Source organism: Pelodiscus sinensis, chromosome 3 (assembly GCF_052426305.1).
Source record: "Pelodiscus sinensis isolate ZL-2025 chromosome 3, ASM5242630v1, whole genome shotgun sequence".
NCBI lineage: Eukaryota > Metazoa > Chordata > Testudines > Trionychidae > Pelodiscus > Pelodiscus sinensis.
The window spans coordinates 93,815,142-93,842,637 of NC_143054.1; the positions used below are offsets into that span (position 1 = coordinate 93,815,142).

The 27,496-nt window shown below is 42.4% G+C and overlaps 1 protein-coding gene across 5 annotated transcripts in view; it reads left to right on the forward strand.

Moving 5' to 3' along the window:
• LAMA2 (laminin subunit alpha 2) overlaps positions 1 to 27,496 on the forward strand; it is a 503,865-nt gene that overhangs the window by 168,790 nt on the left and 307,579 nt on the right. For all 5 annotated transcript variants that reach the window (XM_075924139.2, XM_075924141.2, XM_075924140.2 and 2 more), the window contains exon 4: positions 7,394 to 7,636. In XM_075924139.2, coding sequence (XP_075780254.2) covers positions 7,394 to 7,636 — 243 coding nt within the window. The remainder of the gene's footprint in view (positions 1 to 7,393; positions 7,637 to 27,496) is intronic.

Below are 27,496 nucleotides of genomic sequence, written 5' to 3' on the forward strand. Positions count from 1 at the left end.
ACTCTGATGGTTAGAGTGGGGAACAGGAGAGCAGACATTTTATACCCTTATTCAGTGTACATTTCAAACACGATACATTTGATTGTATTAATTGAACATAACTGAGTCATACATATGAGTGAATATTATTGTTTAATTAAGAAGATAAATACAATATCTAATTGGAAAACGGCTAGATTTATAGATACTGATGTTCTGACTTAGATTTTTAAGGTCATTATGTCAAAGCTATTCCCACATTTGCCTCCAAATTCTGGTCACTGGCATCTTATATTCAGTAAAACTCTCATCATAAGATTTTAACAGGACAGAGTCCTGCTCTCTTGGAAGTTTGTCACTGTATGGAAAAACTACCTTGGAATCTAGCATGTGCTGCTTTAAGCCCATCTCCTCCATCTGGTAGGAGCGTTTCAGCTGCAAGCAACTCAGATGAGCAGGAGAGAGATACTGTCATTAGGAGGCAAACTACAGCATGGTAGGGAGCTGTTCAGTTCTCTAAATTGATATTAGTTGACTCCTACTAAGCATCTTTTTCCCCATGCTGGCATTTTCAATTACAGCTTCTCTGACTGTGAGAGCAGAATGTTGGAGAGTGATGCGACTGTCTTTGTCATGACAAAGTGTTAGAAAGAAATTTACATGGCATCTTGAATAGTTGTGTGAGAAATGCTATTTTTAAATGAGCCTGTTTCACATCTGAATTGGGCTTTATAGTTTAAAAAGTTGTCTGACATAAGGAAAGCTGCTAATTTTTTAAAAATTTGGATGTCAAAGATTCCAATCTTCTGTGAGAAGAGAAAGAGTCACACGATTTCAAACTCTTGTAACAATCTCTAACCATACTCCACAACTGACAAATCACTGCCTGCATGGGGTACAGGGAACTGCCTGCATGATTTCTGTGTTCAAAAACATAAGCTGCTACACCATGAGCTAATGAAAAATCTGCTTAATAGCTATCAGTAGTAGTTGGACTTAGTATTTCTTTCACATGTGAATGTCATTAGAAAGCAAGACTATTGCAAAATGAAAAACACTGCAGGTCTAATATGTTATCCAGTGAAGGGGAGACATTCTGCCTACAAACAAACCAGAATACACTATGACTCAGGCTATGTCTAGACTGCTACCTCTTGCACAAGAGAATATGCAAGTGAGGCGAAGCAGTGAATATTGCCACACCTGATTTGCATACTTAGTGAGCTGCCATTTCTGCGCAAGGGGCTTTTGTGCAAAAAGGAACCATCTACACAGCTCCTTTTTGAGCAAACCCCCCCTTTTGCGCAAGAGCCGTTCTGCCCCTTTTTTCAGGAAGAATGGCTCTTGCGCAAGAGGGGAGTTTTGCACAAAAAGGAGCTGTGTAGATGGTTCCTTTTTGCACAAAAGCCCCTTGCGCAACAATGGTGGCTCATTAAGTATGCAAATGAGGTGTGGCGATATTCACCGCTTTGTCTCATTTGCATATTCTCTTGAGCAATAGGGGGCAGTCTAGACGTAGCCTTAATGTGTTGATATTAATTTGAAACTAACTGTGTAGGACAGGAATTGGCATTGTGTTAATTTCATTTAGATGGTGACTATATTTGGATTTTCTGAAGCATAGTTAATGATAGGTGCACCAAATATGACGGTTAGAATACTTAAAAACCAAAAAATGGTCTGGGAGCACTTTATAGACTAAGAAAACATGTAGATGATATCATGAGCTTGTAAAGTTTAAAAACTCCGGTCATCTGAAGAAGTGGGCTATGCCCACGAAAGCTCATGATACCATCTACATGTTTTCTTAGTCTATAAAGTGCTCCCAGACCAATTATTGTTTTCTAAGTTTGTCATGTACAGACTAACTCGGCTATCCCTTGAAGTGGTTAGAATGCTATCATTCATCTCAGTCTCCTATCGCAGCTCCATCCTTCTGCAATTAGCTCTGAGATCCTCTCTTACAAATGTATGCATTTCCTTATCACTCAACACTGAAGTACCATTTGGGTTTGGATTGGTCCCTTCTTTTTATTCAGTGTGATGTGTCTACTTTTCCCATGTTCTCAGAAGTAGGGGGAACATATACAAAGTCACATTTAACTCAAAGTAAACAATGCAATTTGAGCTTTGCAAATTGCATAGCTAAGGGTACGTCAAAACTACATGGCTCCATCAACGGAGCCATGTAGGTTAGTGTACTCAAAAAAGGGAAATGAAGCGGCAATTTAAATAATCACCGCTTCATTTACATCAAAATGGCTGCCGCGCTGTGCCAATCAGCTGTTTGGAGTAATAGCATGGTAGTCTGGACGGTCCGTGGTCGACACGAGAAGCCCTTCCAAGGGAATATCTCATTCCACGAGGCATAACGGGACTTATGGAATCGCCAAACAGCTGATCGGGACAGCGCGGCAGCCATTTTGATGTAAATGAGGTGGCGATTAGTTAAATCGCTGCTTCATTTCCTTATGTCTAGAAACCTCATCTACATGGCTCCGTTGATGGAGCCATGTAGTCTACACATACCCTTATTTCGTGATAGCACCAAATTTCAAAATAGGCTGTCTTGACTGTGCCAGATTTCAAAATAGAGTGCTATTCTGGTCTCTTCTTTATTCCTCGTGCAATGAGGTTTACAGGAAGCTGGAATAAGATGCCTATTATTTCAAATGTATTTAGATATAATGGGTGTGCTGTTAAGACACACACAACACTATTTTGGGATAAGAGAAGATATCCCAAAATAGCGCTGCTGTGTAGATGTACCCTAAAGGTTCTCTGCAAGGCATTCCGTAACAATGGAACAGGAACAGTGGAACAGGAAATGCTCCTGCTGCTACTATCAGCTCTGATTCGACTCCAGGCTGAGTTGCTTCTTCAGCTCATGTGGTTGCTGCTAGAGAAATCCCAAGTTCTGGGACTTGGGCAACTTAAATATTGAAGTCCCAGAATTTTTGTTATTTTGCAAACATTCATATTCTCCATATATGCCAATATTCTAGTCATCTGAGAAATTTACTATATTGGCTGCATTTTTGCAAGAAGAGACTTAACATTTTTTTCTGTTTTCAGTAAGATATCACATAGAACCTTCACAGAGGTATAGACAAAGCCTTAGAAGTGCTTTGTTTTTCAATTGCCTCAATCTGTCAGATGCTAGAACTGACACAGAGGTGAAGCTGTTTCTACGGACTCACAGTCCAAATTTCCTCTTTGTTGTGTCTTCATGGGTAGGAAAGGAAGTTACATATATATGTGTATATAATATTTTGGAGAAGAGAAAAGAGGGGTAGAGTCAGGAATATTAGTTTGAAGCCCTCATTCTCTCCTCCCTCCCCCATCAATAAACCTTACAAAATGCATTTGCCTTTGTTAACTATCCATACAGCATTCGTACATTTATTGTAAACGGATCAGAAGTAAAGCAGTTAACAATGTTGGTATCCTATTTATTATTACTACATTCCAGAGTTAAAGCATACTTGATATGAATAGGTAGCTCATACTTATCAGTTTCATGTTGCATGTTGGTAGATTTGGGAAGATGAACTGACTATAAACAATGCTAGAAGGATAAGCTGAGGAGGATATTTTTGCAACTATAAAGATTAAAAAATAATTTTAGTACTAGAAAAAACTCTCAAAATTATTCACACAGTTATACACAATGAAATGAATTATGTTTTTATATCTCACGCATCTAAATAAGAATACAAAACTTTTGCCCAAATTCCAAATGCTACATGTATGTTGCCATTTACCTGAATGATGTTTAGAATAAAAATTTTAAAAAAGAGAACTATAATAGTAAATGAAGAAGTGAAAAAAATTGCCTCAGATTGTTGGTATAAATCTTGAGACATTTACCCTGTGTCACCCCTCCTGCTCTCTAGCCCAGTGTGAGAATATTCAGCACACCTTGTGACTTCTTGCACAACTGTGGGAGGCTAGGCCTGAGGCTCCTTGGTGTGCTCTGCGTTGTGTATTAGGGTACGTCTAAACTACATGCCTCTGTCGTCAGAGGCATGTAGATTTGTTGTTTTGGCAAAGTCAAATGAAGCCGCGATTTAAATGATCGCGGCTTCATTTACATTTACATGGCTGCCTCGCTGAGCCGACAAACAGCTGATCAGCTGTTTGTCCGCTCAGCGCGCTAGTCTGGACGCTCCCCTGTCGACATCAAAGCCCTTTGTCAGAAGCCCCGGTAAACCTCGTCCCACGAGGAATAACGGGGCTGCCAACAAAGGGCTTTGATGTCGACAGGGGAGCGTCCAGACTAGCGCGCTGAGCGGACAAACAGCTGATCAGCTGTTTGTCGGCTCAGCGAGGCAGCCATGTAAATTTAAATGAAGCCGCGATCATTTAAATCGCGGCTTCATTTGACTTTGCCAAAACAACAAATCTACATGCCTCTGACGACAGAGGCATGTAGTCTAGACACAGCCTTAGTGTGTGTGCACCTCAGATCAGACCCACTCAGACAAACCACCAGAAACAGGCTTTATTCTGTTAAAAATAAATAAATAAAAACCCCAACCCATACAACAGGATCACAGTTCAGCAGCCCCGCCTGCATGCTGCTTCCAGTTCAGTCCCTGCTGAGACCCTGCTGGGGGCAGAAACCAGGAAGTTCTCCTAACATGCTGCAGTTTGTAGTCCACAACTTGTAGTTCCCAGGGCTATGGTTGAAGCACACTGGACCTTGGGCTATACCTTCTTTGCAGATATATGGTCTGAGATGTTGGGCAATATTCTGTATAATTGCTCAATATGGCATTGAATTTGTGATGCTATTCTGAATTACAAAAACTTATATTAGCTGATGGATTTATTTTTGAAATAAATGAGCAGGTGGAAGTAACAAACAAGGAAATTCCTGCTCCATTGGCTAACCCTATGCAGATGAATGATTCACTTCAGCAGTCAGAATAATATTAGTGTAGTGAATTATCCTGTACAGTAGCATACACTTTCCTACATCTTATGAGCCATTCTTGAGATGAGACAGTGCTATAACATATGGAAGTGTGTTTCTCAATGTGTGTTTTGCAGACTTTGCTGCTGAGATAATTAGCAATGAAAATGAGACCCAAGACTCATTTTGTGTCTCATCATGAGGCCCATTCTGTCTATAATTTGGGAAAGACTCAGAGGACTATTTAGAGTATTCCCCTACTAATTATGTTATAGTCACATGCACGGAGTAACTGGAAACAGCTCCATCTGTATGGTGGCTGCTGTGCTAATTGGCTGCTATCTGCCACTAGACAGTTTGGTATTGCTCTGCTCTTTTTTCACATTTGGATTGGCAAATTTGATTACCAGGTTGTTTTTCTTTGGACTTGTGTAAAAAAAAAAAAAGATGTGCTCTAAGATAGTCCAATTGTCATATCATTTGACATGTATCAACCTGCTGATCCAGTCAAAAAGCAAAACAGAAAGAGGTATTTCATGAAATACCCTATGGGAATAAGCTCAGAGTTACCATTTCACTAAGAATTTTGACTGCAGCTAACAGAACTTGTTCACTTTTTGTGTCACTATGAAATAAACACAGAGATGATCCGACTTAAGTGAAGTGAAGCTCAAAGATCCTTTAGGTTTTATTTTTGTTACTCAGTCACAGAGTTCCAGTGCATTCTATCACACTGACTAAAGCACCATTGACAGGGTTTGTATAGAGTGTGGTAAAGTAGCACCCACAGCAGGGGTGTCCTACACTAGTTCAGGTGCAGTTGCTATCATCTTTAACAAAGCTGACAGCTCCCTGAAATAAAAAACTTGCTTTACCCACTGAGGCTAGATCTATACTAAACGAGGAATGTTGGTTTAAGGTACACAATTCCAGCTGTATAAAATATGTATCAGAAGACAGCTTACCTTAAGCAGACCATGACGCAAATGCTCCTGTCAGCTTCCCTTACTCCTTGCAACTATGAGGAGCACCAGCGCCAACCAGAGCCGCCCTCGGTGTTTGATTTAGCGGTCTTAATGAGAACCACTAAACCAATGCCAGAAGATTGATCTCGGGGGTGACAAATGGAGATGTGACCTGAATCCCCTTTCAGCCACCTACCTTGTCACACCCCACCAATCCCCCACAATAACCGCTCCACAATCTTTGCCAATCCTGGTCCCTTGCCATGTTCCCTACATTATCCACTGTACATGTCCCTTGGGTACTTTGGTTCTTCCATCTAATACATTTATGATGTAACTTGCTTGCCTTCCCAACAATCAGACAAAACCCTTTTGTGTGTGTATGGGTAGAGAGTATTTTTCAACCATTTTGAGGGGGAACAGTCTTATAATTTATCTAACGCAGACACAACCTAAGAATTAATGAAAAATAATTAAGTCAGGGTAAGCTGATGTTAGACTTACACAGCAGAGGCATCTGGCATTGAATGTTTACATTTTAATGGTGTTTATTGTAGCATTAACAGCCTGTCCAAAAGAAACTCTTTCTCCCCAAATTCAATGTTGAAGCCACTAAGCCAGAAATTAGCACTGTATTCTCCCTCTGGCCTTTCTTCTGTGAGCTCATACCTCACAGAAAGGTGACTCTCACTATTAATTCACTGTGCATTCATCACTTCTAACAGGGACCTATGCTCTCCTCTGCTTCATTGTTAGCACTGTGGTATCTGTTTGTTGCTAATGAAAAAGGTGCTGTGTCATTAGCAGATGTCATTGTGGAGGTATGCATGTAATTGTTTGCGGCTCAAATCCCAGCAAGCAGGATAGTAGGGAAAAACCTTAATAAATCACTGAAAAGACAGCTTAAGATGACAAAAAGTGCTGATTACATGCTATTATTCTGTTTATAGTGACATTTCATGTATCTCTATCCTATAAGGCTTATTTATAGTCATTGTGCAGAAGCCATGTGATGTTGTCAGGAATGTTTTATGTAGAGAGAATTTATATTACATGATTATCTACTAATTTCTTAACCACAGAGCTTCACATGAAAGAGTAAATCACAATTGAGTTTGGGAAATGGATAACCGTTACAAAAGCCATATATGCATGTGCATGCTAAAATGCATATGTAATGCATATATTGATAGACTGTAAATTTTACAAATTTAAAAAAATATGCAAAGACAAAATTTTCAGTTTTTCAAATGAAACCGAAGGAGGAGTTTCTCTAGTGAGTTAGACTGAACCTGGTGGGTTATGTTTTATCACAATTCGAAAGTCTGTGCTGTTACTGTGGAACTTGCTTTCTTTCAGAAATATTACTGGAGAAGGGATATTTTCATGGTCAGAGTTTCAGTGCAAGGTGTTGTCACCTTTCATTTTCAGGGAAAAATTCTTAGATGAGAATTGACTATTTTTGTCAGGTAGGACAAAGAAAATGAATATATAAATACAAATTTACATGTATTTTTGATTTGTTCTCCAGGTATTCCAGATTGCATATGTTATTGTAAAAGCAGCTAATGCACCTCGTCCTGGGAACTGGATTTTGGAGCGTTCACTGGATGGTGTTAACTATGAGCCATGGCAGTATCATGCTATAACAGACACAGAATGTCTGACACGTTACAAAATTCATCCCCGCACAGGACCTCCATCCTATGCAAAAGATAATGAAGTTATATGTACTTCGTTTTACTCCAAGATTCACCCACTGGAGAATGGAGAGGTAAGATGGGAAATGTATGGCGGCCAACTGAAATATTGCAGACTGTGCCTTTATATAGGCTTTATATATGAAGGATGGGGCAGTTTTCCTTATATATGTTTATCAGTAGAGGTTGTCACATACCCCATTAAACACAGAAAAAAAACATAATAAACACATGCAAAAGTAAGGGCACTGTGTGTGCCCTAGTGTCTTGTACTTGCAAGCAACTCCTTTGTAGTTAACATAAGTAGCAATTCTCTCCTTAGCAGAGAGAAATATCCTGTGTGAAACTGCCATTTATTTTAGGGGAATTACAGTTTCACCTGCTGTGGTTAAATACACCACTTATAACTGTAAACATCTTTCCTCTTCCATTTTCTTATTAAAGTGACAATAAATTTGTTTTTTTCCACAGAATAAATGTTCATGTTTATTAAACTTACATCCTGATAATTCACAAAAATAAAATGACAGTTGAATTCAGAATAGAGTTTAGGCAACACATTTTGGTATACATTAGTCATAGAGTGGAATATTTTTATTTTACTGTACTGACTGATTGCTGAGTAATACCTAGCTTCCATGAAAACTCTCACTCTTCTCTTTTTTTAAAATCAAAACTGCTATTGTGTTTGTGGAATTTCTGAATATTCAGCATTTCTTCTTTTATACTCCATACCTATCTCACTTCAACTATGCACCTCACTATGTATCCTAGCTAGAATTTGTTTTAAATGAATGAAATGGGGTAACTCCTAGTGTTGGGTGCCTATATTGCATTTTTTCCCAGTAGTTTACATGTCAAAGCCTATGGATGCCCAATACACTGTAGTCAGGACTGCTGTCTGCAGACTTTTCACAATTCTGGAAAATACTCAAAACATGCATGTTTTTGAACTCTCAAAATGCTATCTGTCTAAAGACACTGTGGATTGAACTGAGAGACTAGAGGTCTGTATGGAAGAATTTGTGTATTTTCAAGCTTATGTTTGTATATGTACTTACCATGATTATTTGTGCAAATTGGGGATTGAGGCATGGAAATGGCCACCTTTTAATGCAGTTGCAGAAATAATACGTATACATGTAGGCATGAAAATGTACACCATTTCTTGCAATGAAATTTTCAAAGGGTCCTGAACGTGGCCTTGTAACATGTGCAACTGGATGTGTAATCAGTTGCACACAAGATAAAACTCAATATATAGATACCATTTGTGTTCACTTTTCATATGAAGTAGTGTTTACACATATAAAATGTAACAGGTATACAAATGACAGTGCTAAAAATTGTTTGTGCATGGATGTCATATTTCTGAACTGTTTCTGAGTAAATCTAGGGAGAGAATAGGGGGATTTGAAGTGGCAATTTTACAACTACAGAAATTTCAGACAGTTTAGTTTTGGTGAGAACATTTATACAGTTAAACCTAATGCAACCAGAACCCTTTCAGCTTCTCAGTTGATGTACATTCATTTCCTTTTTTTAAGTGCATATTTCTCCTCTGAGACTTGCAGGCAAATCTTGTATCCAATCTTCTGCAGTCCCATGAATGAAACTTTTAAATCAGATTCATGCTTCTTTACGTTCTTAAAGAATATTAAACTGGTTGTATTGAGCATGGGCTCCTAAATAATAAAGGGCCCAAATTCAGTAAAGCATTTAAGTATGTGCTTACACTTAAGTACATACTTAACTCTTACTGACTTCGGTGGAACTTAGTCTATGCTTAAAGTTAAGCACTTGTTTTAGTTCTTTGATGAACTGGGTCCCATGTGTTATCAGATTGGATTGCTGCATTAAACCACATAAAGATACATACCAGTGCTTTTTAAAAAAAGTCTGGTTTTGAGAAAAGGAGACTTGATATGAACAATGTGTCTGCACTGTGTAGGGCAGTGGTCTCCAACCTTTTTAACCACAAGATCGCTTTTTCAATTTAAGTGCAATGTAAGATCTACCTCAAACCCAAATACCCTTGCCACTCTTCCTTCCTGCCCCTTCTTTGAGGCCTTGCCTCTTCTCCACCCCTTCACCAAGGCCTCACACTGCTCACTCCATCCCACTTTCTCCCCCATCCTCACTCATTATCACCAGAGTGGGGTAGGGGTGCAGGCTCTGGTCTTGAGCCAAGGAATTTGGAGTATGGGAGGAGCTCCGGGCTTAGCAAAGGGTGGGGGATTGGGGTCCAGGAGGAGTTTCTAGGTGCAAGCTGTGGGAAGGAGTTTGGATGAAGAGGGACTCAAGTCTGAGGCAGGAGGTTGGGTACAGGAGGAGGTTCAGGTGTAGAACAGGGATTTTGGGCACCATTTAACTGAGACAGCTTCTGGGTGGTAGAGCAGTGGGATTAAGATAGGTTTATTCCTGCCCCAGCCCTGCACCACTCCTGAAAGCAGCTGGCATGTACAGCAATGGCTCCATGGCACCATGTGCTCTACAGGCACTAAGCCCGCAGCTTCTAAAGGCCACAGCTCCCCATTATTGATCAATGGGAGCTTCAGTGGTGGTGTCTGCAGGCAAGGACGGTATGTGGAGACTCCCTGCTCTCTCAGTCTCTCTCGCTCTCTGACTGCAGGCAGAGGTGTAGTGAGGGTGTTATGTGCCTGGGGACAAAGGAAAAATTTGCACCCCCCCGCCATGTGGCACGGCTCCATACCTGGTGCACAACAGAGGAGAACTTGTACCGCATCTTCCCCCACCCTCTACAGTTTGGGACCGGGCTCCCGCGTGCACTAACCCGTTAATGGAGATGGAGGAGGGTCAGGCTTGGATCAGAGAGGCAGGGGGGAGGCTCCAGCTGCCGGTGGCAGGCGGCGTAGGAGCACGTGAGCTGAGGGATGATGGGGGGAACAGAATGGGATTAAATTGGTGCCTCGCTAGCATGACTCCTCCGGCCCCCTCGCAACTGACTCCTCCGGCCCCCTCGCTACGCCATTGTCCCCCCTCCTGTAGATCTATCATCTTATGCATGTGCAAGATCTGAAAGAGCCGTCCCATGAATCTGCAGTTAGTGTCTGTGGCACCTGCTTCTGGGTGGTGTCTCAATGATGACACATTCACCTCCAAAGAGGGGGCTTCCCAAAGCAGGCCCTTGCTGCTGACCCCCAAGGGATCCACAGGTCCAGTCTCCTTTCAATGGGCCCACTTCCCAGGACTCATTGATCTTGGATCTGGCTTCCATCCCCTCTCCAACCTTTGCAACTGCCCAGAGGTGCTCACCTTCCGCCTTATCCATTCCCACCTCATTCACCCCATAGGGACAGTCTCTGCCTCACTTGTCCTAGGGACTATTCTACCAAGATGTAATACAAAGTTTCCATGTAAAAGGACTCAATACAAAGCTAAAAATTTCAATGAGAAAATGATTAATACAAAGATGTGTATTATCTGCTTCAGGGAGACACCTCTGCCTGCCTGCACCCCTCTCCCTCAGAGTCTACAGCCCCATTGCAAAGCGAGGGAGGGGAAGGAAAGAGGCTGAGGCCCATCCAACGGGACTGAAGCAGTCATGAGCAAACCATGCCTGGGAGCCATTCTCCTGTCCATTGCTGGTGCTGTGTTGCTTCAGGCACGCTGAAATGCAGTCACCTCTTGGTGGGCTGGACAGCTGTTTAACACCTGCACAAGGTTTCAGGCAGGGGCCAGTGCGGGCTGCCTTCCTGCAGAGCCCCCATCAGAATTACTGTGCATTCCTGGTTTAGGAAAAGAATAAACAGAGGATTGGAAATTAACCCGCCCAGTCTCACGTCCCCTAGGCAGGGAATGAGCCATCTACATTAGGCCCCAGCTGGAGTATCATGTCCAGTTCTGGGCGCCACATTTCAGGAAATGTGGAGAAACTGGAGAAAGTCCAGAGAAGATCAACACAAATGATGAAAGGTCTAGAGAACATGAGCTGTGAGGCAAGGCTGAAGGAATTGGGCTTGTTTACCTTGGAAAAGAGAAAACCGAAAAGGGACATGAGAGCAGCTTTCAAGTATCGAAGGGTATATCTACACTACCCCCCTAGTTCGAACTAGGGGGGTAATGTAGTCATTCGGAGTTGCAAATGAAGCCCGGGATTTGAATTTCCCGGGATTCATTTGCATGATGCCGGCCGGCGCCATTTTTAAATGCCGGCTAGTTCAGAGGAGGAGGAAGAAAAAATTTTCTCCTTGGCCTCTGAGGTTAGGATGAGAAGCAATGGGCTTAAATTGCAGCAAGGGAGGTTTAGGTTGGACATTAGGAAAAACTTCCTGCCTGTCAGGGTGGTTAAACACTGGAATAAATTGCCTAGGGAGATTGCAGAATCTTCATCACTGGAGATATTTAAGACCAGGTTAGATAGACACTTGTCAGGGATGAGCTAGGGCAACTCAACTTTGGAAGCCCCAAAGGCCACACTGATACTTACAGAACATGCTAAGGGCCTCAACTTAAGCGTGGTTGTGTATGCAAGCAAATATATACAAATAGCTTCTCTCACACTGACAGGCATGAATACAAAGATTAAGGCAAGATTACACAACACACAGGCCCCATTTAAGTCAGTTCTGCTGATATTAATAAAATGCAATATTTACCTGATTTCTACCCACGTGATAGCACTTTTCACGAGCAACAACAGTCCAAGAATTTAACTACTAGAATGCATAAGTACAGAAGATCATTACACTGACTTTTTTGTTTTGGCTCCCACTCGCCGGCCACATGTTGATCCCCACATAAACCCAAACTGCACCACGGGGCGCAAACAAACCGGCCGTGGGCAGCATACTAAGTTATTAATAAATATTTTATAAACCTTTACCTTTTCTCTCTGCTGTCATATCTCCTCCCATTGCTCCATCATCTCCCCCGGTGCCTGCTGCCCCCTAACTCCTCACCCTCCTCTGTTGTCCTGACTCCTACCCTTCTCACTGCCCTCAGCCCTCCTGCAACCTGCCCTCCTCCACCAGCCCTTCTCTCCCTCCTGTGCCCACTTCTCAAGTAGCCCCACTCTGACCATGTGAGCTACCCCTCTTCTAACACCTCCCTCTACACACTTGCCCTGCCTCTCTCCTCTGGTGCTGGTCCCTCCCCTGCAGGTGTCTGCCCTTCTGCTTCACTCCAGAATCCCCTGGCACCTGCACCTTCCCTTAGCCTTGAACCCTCGTGGTGCCTTCCCCTTCCCGCACTACCCCTGCCCCCTTTGCCCTCTTTTTCCCTGATGCCCACCCCCTCACCACTCTCTGCCCCCATTCCCCTCTGTGCCCTCACACATGCCTTGCTCCATCCCCACCTTTCTCATGCCCACCCCTTCTTTCAAGCCTTCTCCCAGCATTTCCCCCTCCCCCCTCTTAGACCCCAATGCCTTTACCCTCTCTTCTCCCAGCATCACCCTGTCCCCCTCCCACTGACACCTCCCCTCCTGCCCTTTTCTTCATTGTCTCCACTTGGCCCCCTAGCATTTGACTGTCCCTTGGCGCCTTCCTCTCCCACCTCCTCCCCCTCCACACAAGCCCCTTCCTCTCCCACCCCATCTCCCTAGTTTTTCCCCTTCCCTGCCCTGCCTTCTGCCTTCCACTTTGCGCTCGAGGCCCGGAAGTCCCCGTACTCTGAACTGTAAGCTAGGCCACGCAGGGCAACGCTGCGCCGAGCAGTTTTAAAGTCCTGAGCCGTGATGTCACATCATGCCTAGGTGTCTCCCTGGTCACCTGGAAACGCCGTGTATGGCGGCAGCAGCCTGCCAGCAGCGTGCACTGGCAAGGGGGAGCCGACTGAATGCTGTGCACAGCAGGGACGGTCTGGGGCCGGGGGGACACTCCTATAACTCGCCGCCCATGCCAGGTGAGCCTGCGCAGCATGCTCTTGCTCTCACCTCGGCCTGGCACCCCCCTTACGTGGTGTCTGGGGGCAATTTCCCCCTCCCGACCCCGATTCGCTACGCCTCTGGCAGAACAATCTTAAAGACAAAAGAAAAGTGATTGTGCTTTCCTCTGACTTTCAGAGAGCTGCAACATAACATGATGATTCCGTTCTAAGAACTTCTTTCTATATTGGGTTAGAGTCTGCTTATCTGCCTTATGCACATTTCTCTTCCACTGGGCACTGCATAGTTTGGCTCTGTTTGAAAAAACAACTCCTCTGCCTTCCATGAGGCATGCTGATCTATCAATATCACCTATCTAACAGATCCGGTGTAAAACTGGCTCCTATTGTGATAGTGGTCCAGGATTATAGGCAGGGTACTAACATTGTTGCCTTTCTGCTGCTGGGCTTAATGAAGAGGAGAAGCAGCAGATGCAACCTGTACAAGGAAGAGCCAGCTATGTGCTGTCCAGAGAGTAATTCTGATTTCCCCTCATCAGGGACAACTCCATCTGAAAATTCATGCCCCCTGGGTGGTGAGCCTTTAAGAAACAGGCTAAATAATAATTATTCTTTATGCAGGGTCTCTTAATTCAAGCTGTCTTCTTTCCCCCAATAACCCCCATTTATGCTAAGTGACCATGTCACCTCTCAGAGGAATACCCACTCTCCATCCATAGCAGAAACATTCCCAGCTCTGAATCCCTGATCCCATCTTCCTCAGATACAAATCTGTGTGCCTTTTAAATGTGTAAATTGGACCAACCTTTTCCATTTATATGTACTCGCAGCTCTACTTGTTTACTTTGAAACAATAGCTCAGAAAGACATAATCTACCCCGCCCAGGGAAAGAGATTGCTCCTCCTTGCAAGTTTACACAATCATTGTGCATCGACCTTAATCATACCTTCTGAAAAGCAGGTTTTCAGATCTCTTGTACAAGATCATCAAGTAGTCAAATGGCTATGGAGATTTAGATCCTTTCATCACTGCCAAAGGAGGAATCTAATTCAAATCCTATCTTCTCTTTCATAGAGTTGTCAAGGACTGAAAGCCCAGTGAAGGAGCATGCAGCCTCCTCAATGAAGTATTATCCCTCTTTACTGCTTTACCAGTGACTCTGAATGCTTTTGGCACAGATTCTGAGTAGAGTTCTCATCACCCTTTTTCACTAGATTAGAGTTGCATTTTGCTGCCAGTTCAAATCAAGCTGCTGCCCAGCAGGAAAGGTCATTTTAATGAAAATGTGTAAAACATGGAATGCGTGACAGTGAGAGCCTCAGTTTCCATTCTTCATCAGGTGCACTCAGGAGCATCTAGCAACGACTTATAAGATATAATTAGAAAAAATCATGTGACATATAAAACTTATAGTATATGATATCATGCATGCCATTTGAAACATCAAAATAGATGAAAACTCTATACCAGTGGTGGGCACCTTGTGGCTCAAGGGCCACATGTGGCCTGTTGGAGGTTTTATATGTGGCCCATGATAGATTTTGTTTATTGTTGCCATACACAGAGTTGCCAGATTCCTCTAGTTTCAATCCACATGTTTTTTTCTTACCGGTATTACTAAAGTGACATGCATATAAAGCAAGGGCACATAAAGGTGTGTGAAGTGTGTACTGATTGTACACAACATTGGCTGTGCGAGCTGTGCATTCCCTCTGCATCTGATCCAAGTGCTACAACGGTTCAGTTGGCACACACCCCAAATTATGCAATTAGCAATACCGCCTATCTTGGGAGACCATCTTGGTTACGACAATCTAGCAGGTCACTGAAATGAAGGACCACTCATGCAGCCCACTCACTAATCTGGGTTGCCCATCTCTGCTCTATACAGTTCACAGCACAATAAATGGTATTTAGAGTTAATGCTCCAAAGACCAATATATACCTAGTAGAATCAAATAGAAGCCCTGGCACTGGTTACGGTCCAAAAAAACAGGGAAGTGATTGCAGTAAAAAAGGAACAAATTAGATGTAAATAATAGAGATTTCTGTGCAAGGGAAATGAAGCAAAGAATTGCTATGGTAACCATAGATTTTTAGTTCTCAAACTAAAAAATGAGCTGAAAAAACCTAAAGTAGTAATCGCAGCAAGGAAAGATGGAAATGTCATGAAACCAAAAGAAATATGGTCTGATTTTTATGACACTCTCCAAACACCAAAATATAGCAGTCACCACCACCTCATATGTCCCTTGGATACATATTTAGTTTCCTGACTGTCAAGCAAATTAACACAACATCAAGGAACCTGCTTTATAACAGTGATAAAGAACATGTCATCCACTAATATATACTTGAAAAAACCTGAGTTTCCTCATTTGAGAATATTTGAGATATTGCAAAATACGTATTCATGTTGAAAATAAGCTTTCACTTTACTGCAGGTCCTTTCATTTGTTAATGATCCATGAGAAACATGCAATAGCCAACACGTTACAGCCTTTACAGCGCAATGTGACTAACATTCTACCTTTTCTATAAGCCAGAAGTCTCTGGCCTGGATTACATGAAGGGATAAATTCAAATTAAAATAAGCAGCTTCAGCTTCGTTAATTGCATAGCTTAAGTTAAAGTATCTTAACTCAAATTATGGCACTATCCACGCTGCGAGTATGTAAAAGGGATTTTCCTTACTCATCATAGAGGCAAGACTACTGGCATCAATGGGAGTGCCTTCTCAGTTCTAATTAGCATGTCTTCACTAGACTGCTAATTCAAACCCTAGAAGATCAACTGCGGCTGCTTCAATCTTATCTTTAGTGTGGACATAGCTTCTATGATTTCAGAATAAATACTGGGTTTGAATGTTTCACTAGTACTGATCCATTTACTTAAGTCAACACTTTTCGGGGTTCTGTACTTACTCCAAGTACATATTTCAATTGGTTTTGCCCATTTTACTGTTTGTAAATGTTCTAGAGTAGGTATTGATTTTCTCAAATTTATTAAAAAAATCACTGAATAATTTCTGTAAATAAGTCTGTCCCTATAGATTGTCTATGAGCACCTTATTTTAAGGAATCTAATATATGAAATTCAGCTGTTGGTTAGGCTGGCTTGGAGACAAGTCATGTGGCACTGTTTCTTATCTTTAATTGGCTGAGCATATATCTAAGGGTTTGTCTGCACAGCAAAGTTATTTTGAAATAACAGCCCTTATTTCGAAATAACTTTCTTAGTGTCTATACAGCCAAACCGCTATTTCAAAATAAATTCGAAATAGCAGAGTGCTTATTTCAAAGTTGGTAAACCTCATTCTATGACGAATAATGCCAAATTCTAAAGAGCTATTTCGAAATAAGTGCTGTGTAGACACTTATTTCGAAATAGGGGGCCTCCAGCCTTCCCAGGGTGCCCTGGTGGCCACTCGAGCCTCAACCAAGAACACTCCTCTCCCTCCCCCCATCCCTGGAGCCCATAAAGGGGTAGACTTTGTCCACAGTGCCTGTGCCAGCTCCAAGCCAGCCAGCCCAGAGCCAGCAGTCACTGCCCCAAAACCCAGTGGCCCCAAAACATGAACCAGCAAGCCCTGGCAGCCAGCCCTCCACCACTCCCCAGGAGCAATCTGCCAGCTCCCAGGAGCCTGCTAGGGCCCAGAGAAGGTAGGCACCTTCCTGGTCCAGGGTGGAGATCATGGACCTTATTCAGGTTTGAGGGGGATGCCCCCAATGTCCATAATCTCCGCACTACACAAAGGAACACAGCTGTGTATGGCAGGATAGCTGCGAGCCTGGCCACCGAGGGCCACATGCGAACACAGGAGCAGGTTTGCATGACAGTCAAATTGGTCCAGCAAGGCCCCCACCCCTGAGCCCTGAGCTTCCCCTCCCCCTTCTTTCCCTTGCTTCCCCTTTCCAGCTCCCTCCTCCCAGTTTTGCCCCTCCCCTCTCCCACCCTCTCTTCTCCCCTCTCCCGCCTCCTTTCCCCAGTCTCACCAGAGTTTCATTCCTCCTCCCCCCAGTTTTGTTCAATAAAGACAGTTTGTGTTTATGAAAAAATGTGTATTTTATTTCACATCAGGAAGGGGGGCGGGTAAGTGGAAGGACGTGAGGAAGGAATGAGGCACAAGCCCCCAGTGGGGCAGACCAGGGAGACTGTTAGTGCTCCTAAAGGTGGAAGCTCTCCTGCAGGGCCTCCTGGATACTGACAGCCCCCCGATGGACCTCCCAGATGGCAGCCTGCAGAAAGTGCAGCCAGGCTCACAGCAACGCATCCAAGAGAAGCACCAGAGTTCCCAGGGGCAGCTCCAGTTCCATGTTGCAGAGCACTGTGGTGTCCCAAGTGAGGGCAACCAGAGCATGCAGACACAAAATGCTTTGCTGTCCCTCATTGAGGTAGGCAAGCAAGCAGTGAAAGCTGAGAACCGGCTGTCCAAGGGGAGTCTCTTTAAGCACAGGCCTCATATAGCCTCAGGCAGCAGCCACATGAAGTAACTCCTGACCTGATGCTCTGCCGGACCTGATTCCGACCGGCCTTAAATGCAATTCAGTGTCCACTCAGCGTGGACGCGCTATTTTGAAAGAACAAAATGCTATTTTGAGTGCAGACGCGTTATTTTGAAATAAGCTATTTCAAAATAACTATTTCTAAATAGCTTATTTCGAAATAACGCTATAGTGTAGACATACCCTAAGAAACTTGTTTCTGGTGCAAATACCATGTTAATTAATTCCAAATCTGCACTTTGTTTAATATTTCTAATATTACTTAAAATTCCCTGCTTCCACACAATAATCTCATTAATTAAGATATATATAGATGACATGCACTAAGAGGCTCCAAGAAAGGTGTTTCTTTCTTCTAATGTATCGAGTTTTTAATCTCAAATGAAGACAGAAAGCATGACCAAATGTGTAATCCTGGAATATGCATCTGACCTGGGCAGTGTCATATAGATTCATAAATATTTTTCACAAGGTCAGGCTTAGATAAGTAAATGTCTGAAAATCAAGCCCCTTTGAGGTATACCAAGCAGGTCACCAAGATTTGAAGACACGTATAATCACTAGTCACACGTGCAAATTTTGGCCATCAGTACTTAGTATACAGATAAGAGATCTATGCTGGAAGTAAAATAAATAACACATGTATTTAGCTCTGCTGAAAGTCCAATCACATCTTCGACAATGTAAGATATGGCTAACTATAAAGTTTATATGGATTTCTGTTTCTATTGTTTCTTACGTCATGGTATTTTGACCAAAGATTAAAAAAAACTACTTTGGTTACCATTCATTCCACGAGGAGTAACGGTAGTTCGAATTAGGATCTTTAATTTGAACTACCTACTCCGTGTCGCGTGTAGCCGCAGGCATGGAGTTCAGTCTAAGGGGGATTTAAAAATGGCGGTGCCCAGGAACATGCAAATGAAGCCTGGGATATTTAAATCCTGGGCTTCATTTGCAACTCCGCTTGCCTTCATTACCCTACCTCGCTCGAACTAACGAGCTAGTGTAGACGTACCCTTAGAGTGCCATCTGTACTAATAAAACATTTAAGACTAACACTGCACCAGGGGTCACCAACCGGTAAATCGAGATCTACCAGTAGATCTTGGAGCCTCTCACAGGTGATCCTGACCGGTTTAGCCAGGAAGCTATCAAGCGCTGGCACTTCAGTTGCCCCACCACCCACTGTCATGCTGCTCCTGTCCTCTCCTTTGGAGCTGCCCCCCTGGGAGCCTCCTTCTTGCTGTGTAGGGTGTCAGAGGGAAAGGAGGGATGTGCTGATGTTGCCCCACTCCTGTACCCTATATCAACAAGGAGAGAAGGGGATGGAGTGAGTATGGCAATGCAAATCTCTGCCACTCTCACACACTTTATTTGTCTCTACCATTTTCATAAGCAACAACTGTCCTTCACTCTCATCTCCCAACCCAACACATACTTGGGGGTTTATTTACTTCTTTTAGTGGTCTGTGCATTTCATAATTTTCATTTCTCTCTCATGCTTAAACATCATTCTTTGAGTAGTGAGTTCTAAAATGCCTAGCCTGCTGTACCTCGAGTAATTATCCCTATGGGAGTTGCTGCTCCTGGAAGTGGCTGGCATGTCCCTGCAGGCAGAGGCGTAGGGAAGGAGGGTCGGGGGGGGGGGACAGTTGCCCCCGGGCACCACACTAGGGAGGCGCCGGGCTGGGGTGAGAGCAAGCGCACACTGCGCAGGCTCACCTGGCATGGGCGGCGAGTTATAGGGGCATCCCCCCCGACCCTGGACTGTCCCTGCCGTACGCAGCGTTCAGTCGGCTCCCCCTTGCCGGCGCATGCTGCTGGCTGCTGCTACTGCCATGCGCAGCGTTTCCAGGTGACCAGGGAGATGCCCAGGGCGTGATGTGACGTCACAGCCCAGGACTTTAAGGGTATGTCTGGACTACATGGCTCTGTTGCCATGTAGATTAGTTTACTAGACATACCCAAATGAAGCTGCTTCATTTAAATTAAAATGGTTGCCGCGTTGTGCCGATCAGCTGTTTGGTGGCACAGTGCAGTAGTCTGGATTCTCCGTGGTCGACATCAAAGGCATTTGTCGACCGCCCCGTTATGCCTCGTGGGATGAGGTATACCGGGGTGGTCGACAAACACCTTTGATGTCGACTGCAGAGGGTCCAGACTACCGTGATGTGCCGCCAAGCAGCTGATCAGCACAGCGTGGCAGCCATTTTAATTTAAATGAAGCAGCGATTTTTTAAATATGTCTAGTAAACTAATCTACATGGCTCTGTCGACAGATTAGCCACATCAGGATTGTCAAACATTGTCAAACATCAGCCACAGGTAATCTTGTATAAAGCCAATATGGTATATCAGCACAGAAAACACATCCATGCACACACTCATCCTGTCCCTCTCCCCACATGGAATAAAAACATTTTGAAAGACTACACTCTTTACAGGGAGTTTCAGAGTTAGACAGAATCTAAAAAGTATATTTGGGCTGAGATAGGGGAATTATTTCTATTGACAAAGACCCAACCCTCTTGTAAGAGATGTTTATTATTAAGAAGAAAATTAAGTCAGAAAGGGTCACTGTTTTGGGATGTTTTCCATTGTCTGTGGTCTGTAATCCTTTTTCTCTGGGGATAGTACTAGTCTTTGCTGATTCCCTGGATCTGTAAAGTTGTGAAACTTTAGCTTTATTTTTACATGGAATACTTATTTGCCTGGGAATGGGAATCTTGCATAGATGGATTTTGTCTGGATTTGACATTTCCTAATACGCAGACCATATATCAAACCTAACATCTCTTCTTTGATCTTTCTGAACTAGTGGCAGTAGATCAGTAGCATGCTGAAAACAAGATATCTGTTGATATAGTTAAGCATGCTGTGTATTTCCTAAGATCTCTAAGCAGATATTATATTTTCTAACCCATTACAGTTACATCATTCTGAGCCATTTCAGCCCAGATGTACCTTAAGTGGGTCATGAGCACTGGGTTATTTACGTTAACAGTGTCAACCTACTATCACTATCTCACTTAATTTAATAAGTCCACAGCATAATGGATAAAAGCATGCTTCCCATGGAGAGATGTACAATATTAATGTAATATTGATTCTTCATAAATAGAGCAGGGAAATAAGAGGGATTTAGAAAGGAGCTATTAGATGTCAGAGAAAGTGAGGCAGACAAATGCAGACAGAGAATGTTAGAGACAAATACAAGGACATGTATTGATCATGCATTCTCTCACAGTCACTGTTATGCTGACTGGTACCTGGAGAGCTACAGTTATTCATTGTGGGAATAACATATATTCCCTGGCTTGTATTTTGTGCAGTCTTATGTATAAATAATGCTTCAGCTCCATATTTGCTTCATAAGCAAATATGAAATTGCAGAACTTCTAAATGTGGTATGTAATCTATTGTTTAAATGAGCCATTGTATCAGATGATTGTAAGATAGCTAATACATAAAAATTTTAAAAAAAGGTTCCAGACGTGAGCCTACCAATTACAGGTTGGTAAGTCTAACTTCAGTACGAGGCAAATTGATGGAAACTATAGTGAAAAACAGAATTATCAGACTCATTGAGGAACACAATATGTTGGAGGAAAGAGTCAACATGGATCTTGGAAAGGGAAATCACCAATCTATTAGAATTCTGAGGGTTTCAACAATAATGTGGACAGGGGTGCATCAGTGAACATAATGTACTTGATAAATTTAAAAAAACAACGAATAGTCTGGTAGCACTTTATAGACTAACAAAAAATGTAGATGGTGTCAAGAGGGTATGTAAATATCAAAGGGAAAACCAAATAGGCAAAACTGGTAATCTATAAGCACCTAAAATTGAACAGTTAAAAGAAGCAGATAAGGATCATAGGATTGCAATTACTTGGACTTTCAAAAAGCTTTTGACAGGGTCCTTCACTGAATGTTCTTAAGCAAACCAGAGATGAGTAAGAGGGAAGGTCTTAAAAAATAGGAAATGAGGATTCCTTCCAAGGATCTGTATGGGTACCAGTGCTATTCAATACATTCATAAATTATCTGGAAAAATCAATCTATAAATACAGGAGCCATTTTATTAGTATTGTGTCCCTAAGTTCTGTCCCACTTGTACCTCATTCTTTTACTTTCTGTCTTTGATTCTTCCTCCTTCTCCTTTTTGCCTTCTTTCACTCATTTCTTCATCCTTATTTCTTTATTTTACCTTCTCTTCCCTTCAGACCTCTTGTTCCTGCTCCCTCTGGCTGCTGAGAATCTGATTCTTCACCTCACATAAATATTTGATAATTACACTTCTTTCACTTTTCCTAAAAGTTGTTCATGAAGCACTTGAGATGTCATAGTAACAAATGTAGTATAAATACCAAGATACATGGATTAAAAAGTTAGTGTGCTAATGTAACCATTTTGGTGGATTGTGTCATATTTATCTCTCCACAACCATCAATGACATGATTCTGCTGTTAGAATAAATGCCAGACTTGGAATGAAACATCTGTCTCTTCTACACTTCTTGTAGCTACTGTTTCCAAAGCACATAGTACTAAAATTGCATTTAGTAAACCTCTTCTGCTGTTCTGTAAGAGCCACTGTATGGAAAGTAAAGATTTGGGGAGCAGGCTTATCCACAGAGGATCCTTCTCACAAAATGTGGGAGAACTATTGCTCTAAGCTACTCATATCCTCAAAGCTTTTGGAAGAGTATTTCAGCCACAGATTCCTAGGAAGTACAAGCTTTTTTACAAAGTTCTGAACACTTAGCAGATGCAGATTCTTCAGGTTTTTTTAAAGCATTGTTTGTGTTAGATGGGGATAGTGTTTTGAGGATATTTTCACAATGACATTAATCCCTCAGTCTTTCCTGTTCTCTGACTGTGGAACACACAGTGTACTCTCCTGACTACTAAAATATTTGAGATTTATTGAAGCATTTGGCTCAACATAGAATCACTTGGTGGAAGTATAATGGCCCATGATATGCAGGAGGTCACACTAGATCATCCAGTGGTCCCTTCTGGCATTAAACTCTGTTAAATTATGAAACCAATATTTCACTTTTCTAGAGCCCCTTCTAACTGAAGATTCACTGAGGGGGAAAATGAGAAGCCAAATGATTTTGTCAATGGCTTTTCCTGCAACTGATGTAGCCTAAAACAGCAATAGAAATCAGGTCCTTTGGGTCCCAGTCTGAGGATTTAAGAACAAGTCTTTCCTTCCTCCCTAAAATCAACTGCCTAAGCCAAATGATAAACTGAGGATGTAGAGGAGGTGATGTAACTGTCTGTTGTCTTTTTCCCTTTCCTTCCCATTCCTCACATGACTTTTCCTGTCACTATTATTACTGTGGTGAGACTGACGGTAGAGCAGTGGTGTCAATGCTTTGTTGCCCCCTCAAACTTTTGACCCCATTGTCATCCTGAGATGGTAAAAAGATGAGTGCAAGGTCAAGAGGTAATTTCCTGTTTCTGTGCTTAAAAAAGTAGAAAGAGACTGATCTGACTGAACAGATGCATCAGTCTTTGTTTATTTTCTCCAGACAAGTGGAAGCCTGAAGTACACATGAAGAAACTGAAGGGATGTGAGAATTCTTAAAGAAAATAAAAACATTTTTTCATGAGAACAAATTTAGACACAGCTTCAAACTGCACTTATGGATGCAGCTGAAAAAGAATTCATTTGCCATGTGCTCAACTTCTATTTACTTGTTCCTTCTTCTAGTCTTCTTTTTGCTGCAGGTTTTGATTCTCTTAGATTTTGGGGGGGGGGAGGGTGAGGAGAGGAGGAGAAGGAAGAGACAAATTCCTATGCCCCTGGCAGGGACTTTGTTACAGTACCTTCTTGTTTCTCCTCCTACATAGAGAGAGTGGGTTTCACTCGGTTGGGGAGCCTTCCCACTCTATCACCCACTCAGTGCTTCCAGAAGATGAGTTCTTGGGGGACTTGCCTGCACTCTGCTTTTCAGGTGTAGACTCCCCTTGCATTGGGTCACAACACCATTTGGCCCAGTTACCTCTGCCTGCACAGAGGGGTGCCCAGTCAAATTATAGTGCCATTGCAATGCTGCACATTTCCATTTGTCCCATCCTACCCCTCTTACTATAGGAAGGGATGGCAGGGTCAAATTTCAGTGTCCTTTCACTGCTCATATGGTAGACCTATTCATTTAGTACAGGTTTGCTTAAAACTGGTTTGGCCATGCCCTGCCTGGCTCTGCAGCCCATGGAACTTTGAGCAAGTAGAAAAACTTAGGAGGCCCTTTCATAAGCACCACTGTTTCCAAGATTCCACTTCTCTGGGAATTTACAGCTCCTCTGTGCTAGTGTCAGACCCATGAAGTCCTGACTCTGCTACTTCTAAGTGCTTGCCTGTTAGTTTTATCTTCTTCATGCTCTATTGCTTGGCCTCGTCACTTCAGCATGATTGGCTGATAGGGAGAGGGAAAGGAAGGGAAAAGGGAAGGGATTTACAAATGAACTGTAAAGTTAATTCTCCCCACAACCAGATTTAATAATTGTACACTAAGAGCTGGGGCTTGTCAATATTAACAAGCCAAAGGGTCAGCATTTCCAACAGTACTCAATACTAAAAGGTACTCAGTTCCATGTCAGTGGGATTGAAAATTTGCTAAATCTTTCTCCCTAATAAAAGATAACTGGGTGCATAGAGGGATTCCAACACACACATTTAGATATGCCTTTATGAATAATCTCAATCATACCTACTTTTACTAGTTCTGTTTGACCCTCTGAGCACCCAAACTGCATTTTGTATGTTGTCTTTGCCTGTGAGAATCTGACTTCTGAGTTTGAGCTGTCAGTTTGCCCTGCGTTGCTACTATTGTTCTGTGCAACAGCAGTGCAAAAAGATGCCTGCAACATGAATAATGCAAGTAATCTCAGTCTCCGTATGATCTATTCAATCTTGCAAGGCAAATCTCAAGGACATGAATAATTTCAGTTGGTCTGAAAGTATTATACAATTAAAAACAAAGACACCTGTACTGCATACTTCCCTAGACTATTTATTTGTAAATATGTGCATGGAAACATGATGGTTTGCATAAATATTTTGTAAAGACACAGGGTACATCTACACTGCAGCTTGGAACATGTTTAGGTGGATAGACTCACACTAACTCCGCTTGAGCCAGGATGCTAAAAATAGTCTTGGGCAAATCACTTAACTTCTCATTGTTTCCATCTGTAAAACAGAAATTTTAGTCATGTTAAAGAGTTATTGGACCTGATCTTACTGTAGTCAAGAGAAAGACTCTCATTAACTTAAGGGCATTTGATGATGCCCTCATTCAATGCTTTGAAAATATACGATGCTGTAATAACATAAAGGTGTGCATCGTGCAATACTTATTGACTAAAATGAATACTAAAATGAATAGTCCTGTTGAATTGAATAGAATTACTCATGTAAGTAAGTCCTCACCTTTGGAAGTTATAATAGTACAAAGTAGTCCAAACTATGAAATCTGCTAAACTGGACTAGAGACCAACCTATCTTCCAGTATTTTGGCACTTACACTTTTAGGTGAAGTTGGGAAGTTCAAATGAGAACACAAACATGAAAAAGCAATTGTACAAAATGTTTAAGCAATCTTTTCCTCTACTCCTATAAGGCAGTGCAAATGAAAGGGTTGTGAAAAGGTTCCAGTAAGGATCTGCTTGCGTTGCCCTACTGCATTTTTTGTCTCATTGAGTAAAATAGTACTTGAGTGACCTACATAGAAATATATATCTTACACATGAATGGCAAATAAGAATATATTTTACACATTGGACTTAGACAATTAACTAATATGGAAGTACAGTAAACTTCCAAAAATCCGGCACCTTTAGGTTCCAGGGGGTGCCGGATTATCAGATATGCCGGAGTACCAGAAGGGAGGCTATGAAGGGTCTGGGGAAAGGTGGGGGGAAGGTCGGCAGGGAACTGCACAGCGTGGGAGAGGGCGGGGCTGCGGGACCAACCTGACAGCACCCCAGCTGCTCTGCCCCTGGCTTCCCCAAGTCAGCCGCTGGTCAGTTTCAGCAGTGGCTGACTTGGGGAAGGCGGGGGCAGAGCAGCTGGGGTGCTGCTGGGTTGGTCCTGTAGCTCCGCCCCTCACCTGGGCGGTGCTTCAGAACCAAGCTGGCAGTACTCCAGCTGCTCTGCCCCCGGCTTCCCCAAATCTGACGCTGGTCAGCTTCAGCAGCAGCGGACTTGGGGAAGCCAGGGGCAGAGCAGCTGCAATTGTCCGGCTGGCCAGAGCACTCCTGGGTTCCAGTTGGTGCCGGACTATCAGGAGTGCTGGACCACTGGATGCCGGACAATTGGAGTTTTACTGTATTAATGAATATTTCATATAATGCAGTTCATAAACATGTAACATATAGTAAAATATGACATGCTGACTTTGAAATGCAACATATGTATGCCTATTCCACATGGGGAAATTGTCTGGGAAACTTCTATTATGTGGTAGGACATATAGGTGCTATTAAATTATAAATAGTAATAGTCCAACTGTTTGACTAGTGTGCAAATAATCCTGCCTCTTTGCATTAAACCTGGCTTGTGACTTATTCAACTTGCAAAATGTGGAGAGGATGTACAATTACTGCATGTACCAGAATGAAAATGACTCTTAAAAGTTATTAATAAGCAGGACAACAATCTGTCATTAGTTTAAAAACAAGGGGGAAAGAGGTTTGCTGCCATTTCCCTGTGGGCCAAGTTGGAATGAAAACTTCCTCCTGGTAACACATGAGACAATCCATTTTTCCATCTTGGCGTTTCCTCTGTCCTTCAGCAGAAAGTCTGTTGTAATTTCTGCCATTTGTGGAAAACAGAACAGTGATTTATAACATGAATCATAAAGCTTTCTGAGATAATGTGTTGCAAATGATTTAAAAGTAACAAGTTACAAAGTACATATTGTACAGAACAATCTTTCACAGTTTGGGGGTGGAGGATAGAATGACCTGTTTGATCTCAGTCTAAATTTTATGATTCTGTTGACTGTAATTGTTAACTGGAAATTGAAATGTTGCAAATAGCTCAGATTTATATAAATATCTGCCAATATTGCCAAATAATACAGAGATTTATACCTGTAATTGGAATCTGACACACTTTGTTAGGGGTATATAAACTTGTCAGGCTGATAGCCAGCTGTGGCCAGTGATTGGTTTCATTCCAGTAAAAGAATAATGAGAAGAAGGAATTTAGGGTACCTAAATATAACTTTAAGAGAGCAGATATATCTCAGAACCCTGCACTGATGTCTGAAATATACAGCTGAAAAGATTGTGTACATTGAATAAGATCATTAATTACTTTTCAGAACTTTATTTATCTAATCTAATCTAATCTAATCTAATCTAATCTAATCTAATCCATATAGGGTCCCTAAGTGTACAAGTGTAGAGGAATGTGTGAGTGTTAGGGTGACTGGAGGAAATATCAGAAGTTAACTGAGGGAGGTGAAGACAAAAGAGAAGTTGGTGTTCATTGCCACCAAGTGAAAAAGGAGGAAAGGGGGAGTGAAACAAAGAGCAGGAAGGGGAAAAGGGATC